Source organism: Drosophila gunungcola, unplaced genomic scaffold (genome assembly GCF_025200985.1).
Source record: "Drosophila gunungcola strain Sukarami unplaced genomic scaffold, Dgunungcola_SK_2 000001F, whole genome shotgun sequence".
NCBI classification, from domain to species: domain Eukaryota; kingdom Metazoa; phylum Arthropoda; class Insecta; order Diptera; family Drosophilidae; genus Drosophila; species Drosophila gunungcola.
Window position 1 is genome coordinate 3,013,019 of NW_026453197.1, and position 4,711 is coordinate 3,017,729.

Consider the following 4,711-nt stretch of genomic DNA (forward strand, 5'->3'; position numbering starts at 1 on the left):
CTCACATAAAATTTGTACAGGCCTGCAAGAAAACATAAAAAAGACATATACACTTTTATTTTTGCGATTTCTGGCGGAATCTTAATAACATTAATCAACCTAGTCATTAGTAGTCATTGGTAAAAGACATTATTTATTTCCTAAAGAATATAATCCTTTTTATTGGTTTTTTTTTTTCAAAAACAACATTAGATAACCAATACAAATTGTAAGTAGTTTAAAAGACGTGTTTTGTTGACAGAAATTAAGTTTTTGGGATATTTAGAAAAGCTTTCAGTAAATTATAGACAATAATACATGATCTAAATTAAAAAAACCTTCACCCAAAAAAAAACTGAAAGTTAAGTTTTATCAAGTGTGTCTTCATAATAAACTGCAGACAGTTTTAAAGTATAATTATTAATTCGATACTAATTAATATACCCCAAAAGTCCAAAACTGTAGTCTAAGCTATAATTTTTTAACGACACAAGTTTTATTTGAAAGTTTCTTGGTGTTTATATATTTATTCATCATATTGAAAAATTTATTATACCCAAAAATTTAAAATGTATGTAGGAGTAGATCATTTTCTTTGTTGGTTATATTACTTCTTTCTCCTTTTTAATCACAACTTTTTATCAGGCACTCTATAAAAACCCAGCAAAAATTAAAAGTGATCAGTCTGAAAAACGAAATTTCAAAAAAATACTTTCGGCTGTCAGAAAAGTAGTTAAGAGATGTCTGGAAAGGCAGTTGGTTTACTCGGCAGTATCGATTGTGTGCGCTGGTACCGTGGTATGTCGCCTGTCCAAACGAAAGCCTGTGATGGGTTGCTCTTCGCCCTGCGAGATGACATGGAGCAGGGATCCACGTACCGTGTGCGCCACTGTGTCTCCCAGCTGGGCCTTCATCCACTGCTGGAGTCTTCGCAGATCAGGACCATCATGGACATGAGCCAGGGTAACGATCTGGCCTTCCTGTGGTTCCTGTGGGAGTTGGCCTACAAGCAACCCCAGACGTGCCGCAAGGACACCAAGGACTGTTATACGGTCAATGAGCAGCTGCTGCTGTCGGGTATAGCCCACCTGGACATGCCAACCACGCTGAGAGCCCTGGATGCCTTGCTGCCACCTGGGCCTCAACCAAAGAAGCGGAGCACCCAAAACCATTCTGTTCAAAAATCTGGTCCGAGGCAAAAGGACTTCGCCCTGCCATACTTTGCTCCTCCAGTGCGTCCTCGTCCATTTATTTCAAAGGGCAAGCTACAACTTCCCGAGAGCAGGCTGCGTTTTCCGGAGTACTCCCAGTACAGTGATCGGATGCACCAAATCCCCAACGAAACATCCCGCTGGTTTGCCCAGTACCAATTGTGTCCTGCCAAGAGGATAGTAAACAAGTTGCTTACCGAAGAGCTCAATGGGCTTAGCTTGGAGCCCTTGGGTAGCACTAAGATGCCAGATCCTCTGTGTGAAACCCATCGTTTCTTGAAGAGAGCGGTGGAAACTGAACGACAGGCGAAAGTCAACTCAGTGTTTCAGCGTTTTTGTCCCAGTTCGATGTTCCTAAAACTGAGATGGAGGTTCGGCGAAAACAGATCCTTCAAGACATAGAAAAGGGAACTGAATGCGCAGCTGACAAGATCCGTGAACTATCTCGAAGAACGCTTAGCCAAGTGAAGAAAATTTGCAATGAGTGCGTAAATTGTCGATTGTGCAGCCATATGGTTTCCTCACCCATACACAGCCAAAAAAAGGACAAGGATCATTCGGTGCTGATGGGTCTGGGTGTCGACGAGAGTCCCAAAGTGCAACTGTATGACCAAACGAAGGATAACTTGGTCAAGGTTATGCTTATGCATGCAAATGAGGCCAATCGCTGTGGGGTCGGCGACTGTCAAATGCAGGATGTAGTTCTCAGCTTGGAAGCGCATAATCACATTGACGTTATGCATAAGCTTAAGAGGAGTACTCCACCCATGCGCAGGTCCCGCAATAGGACATCTCAGAGTCGAAAATTATCACCAAAAGGACGAAAATCAGTGAAGAGCCCCCTCAACGAACCACCGCATATATCAAGTGAACCCATTCAGAACCTATCTGATCTTATTCCCAAGTGCAGTAGGACTTTGACAAGTTTGAAAAGGTCTGCAGCTCAGTGTCCTGCACCTGACGTGACTTTCACAACCAGGACCATCGATGGTTTTCAGCTGGACTATCATAAGATATACGATCTGCCGGCGTTTCCCGAGGAACGTTTGCCTTGGGAGGACGATGTCGTGGACCTGGAGGACAAACAGCCTGTGATCGAAAGGCTCTGCATTGAGGCTTTGGATAATGGTAAATCCAAAGGAAAATTAAAGGAGTTGCAGCGGTATAAGTCACTTTCTCCGATTTCAAGAGCAGCTGCCAATTGTGCTGTCGACATGTTCCGCACAAGTGCCGACAAAGTGAAGGCGGGCGAAATCCAAATCCAAGTTAAGGAGCAGCAGCAGAATAATCCCATAGATCCAAACAACAATCAGCAGATTGAGAACCTGCTGAAAGCCGCTCTGAAGGTGCTCAGTGGTAATCCGCACTTCGTGCTGGCCAGCCTCACCAATGCCCACAAGATGCCCGTGCTGCTCGATTGGGTTTCAGATCGCTATGGCAAGACCTTCAGCCGGCAGGAGATGCGCGATCTTGTGAAGAACTCGTTCCACATCTACGAAAGATTCTATCAGAGTGAGAGGAACCGTCGGCGAAAGGCATTGAGACTGAAGAGGAGTCTCACCAGCCTGGGCAGTGCGGTCACCTATGCCAGCTACAACAAGGTTAGGTGCCAGTCCAGACGGCGCAAAGGGGAGTACCAGGCCAGGCTCAACGATCTGGCGCTGGAGCAGGCGCGTCTCACCTGGATGGCTCTGCGGGGATACTCCCATCTGGACGGCCACATCAAGGACACTTTCTTCGCCTACATGCCCGCCACGCAGCACGATCTGAACCGCCACCACGTTTGGCAACCGGATGACTACCGGGACATGGTCAGACTGCGGCTAAGGACTCGCAGCTAAATCTGGCGCTGGTTCCCGATGGCAGATCGTAGCACACATGACAACTCATGGACTTCGCTCTGCCATTTGGAGCAGCCATCGAACCTGATCTGCTTAGTGGCGGTACATTCATTTGCCATTGTTTGCGACTACTTATGTAAACCAAACTGTGTATAATCCCAATTAAAAATGCTGATTCCCAACTAAAACGCCAAATGAATAGCAAACACGGCCGAACAGGGGCTTAGTTTCAGGCTTTCGGCTATCGCTGCCTCGCCAGTTTGCCGATGGGCCGTGCCATCCGTCGTTGTTGCTCATTAATTAAAAACGGGGCGGGGCCAGTGGGGGCGCGCCCTGCAGCCGTGCAGCCCCAAAAAGCGGAAAAGTGGAAAGGAGGGAGGGGAAACAACAGACAGCAGGTTGACAGGGGGGGGCGTGGAAAGCTGGCAGCCAGCTGCTGCCATGAAATGGCGGTCCAATGACGCACGTGACACATGTGGCATGGCACTGACAACTCGAAATCGACTCGCTGACAGGCAGATGCCGCCGACGGCCAGAGAGCAGGACATTTTCGAGGTCCTGATTTCAGCGGTCTGGTCTGGTCGCAGCTCTGCCCGCAGCACTTTTTGTGTTGAATCGGTAAGGCATGTGACAGGATTATGATATAAATCATTGCATACTTTACGGCGATCGATTTAAGGACGGCCCAGTGCGCCACTCTAGTTAATACACGATTTCGTTTCGCCTTAGTTGAGCTTTAAAATAAAAGTAACTGATTTAGTTTTAATTGTTTTAACACTTGCAAGCTAAAAAGATTATGTTTTTTTTTGGATGTGAACACTTACAAATGTAGTTATCCTTGGAGTCTTTATTTTAATACTTTTTAGAAGTAAATAAATGGATGGTTTCAAGGTTTGTAATAACCGTGTTTGCAATGAAAATCTCTTAAATTTTAAGCCGTTGAAAAAAATACCCTTTAAAATATTAGACATATATTGTTTGGCTGTTATATCCCTTTTTGTGCAAAATGTATTAAAGCTATATTGTACTTTTGAATTTCAAAAAATTTTAGTGTCACCAAAAAATGTTCTATTTTTTTTTTAAATACAAAAATATCTTGTAAGTTCCTAGTTTTTGTTAAATAAAACTTTGATAAAATTCAGATTTTAAATTGTGTACTTGCACACACAACGGCTTTCCAATTTTTTATTTGTTTTTATTTTGTTAGAATATAACTAACAGTTCCATATTTGTCATTGACTAAAACTATTTATGTTTAAAATTAATCATTTTTGATTTAATTTGTTTTTCCAAATTTACCAGAACGGTTTGTTTTTCCAATCGCAATGTACTCAATTGAAATGTATCAATTTTAATGAACCAGTTATGTTACACATTGTGAGATTTTTCTTTTTCGGTCAGTGAAGGGAGCACTTGTGTAGGTGGTGCTGGTAAGCGAGAACCCAATCACATGCAGGGCCCCGGGGCGAGTGTTTTGTTGCGGACTCTGCTGGAGCTGTCGGATAATCGCAGGCTAATACAATGAGCTTTTCGTAGGAGAAGCCCCATTCGAACGCCGAACAAAGCCCCCCGGAGACGGATCCCCCATTGGCAGCGCCATTTCCATGGCCATTATATTCAATTATAGGACAATAACGTGGCGCTTAGGGCGCTGCGGTTCACGGGAATTGAAAATAATAA

General features: G+C 44.1%; 1 protein-coding gene across 1 annotated transcript; it reads left to right on the forward strand.

Annotated features, from left to right (window-relative positions):
* Nucleotides 1-638: 638 nt before the first annotated feature.
* LOC128262684 (uncharacterized) lies at nt 639-3,210 on the forward strand. The gene is given in 3 exon segments (XM_052997093.1): nt 639-1,511; nt 1,514-3,059; nt 3,107-3,210. Coding segments are annotated over 2 exon segments (2,310 nt in total). The 5' UTR covers nt 639-719; the 3' UTR covers nt 3,032-3,059; nt 3,107-3,210.
* The last annotated feature ends 1,501 nt before the right edge of the window (nt 3,211-4,711 follow it).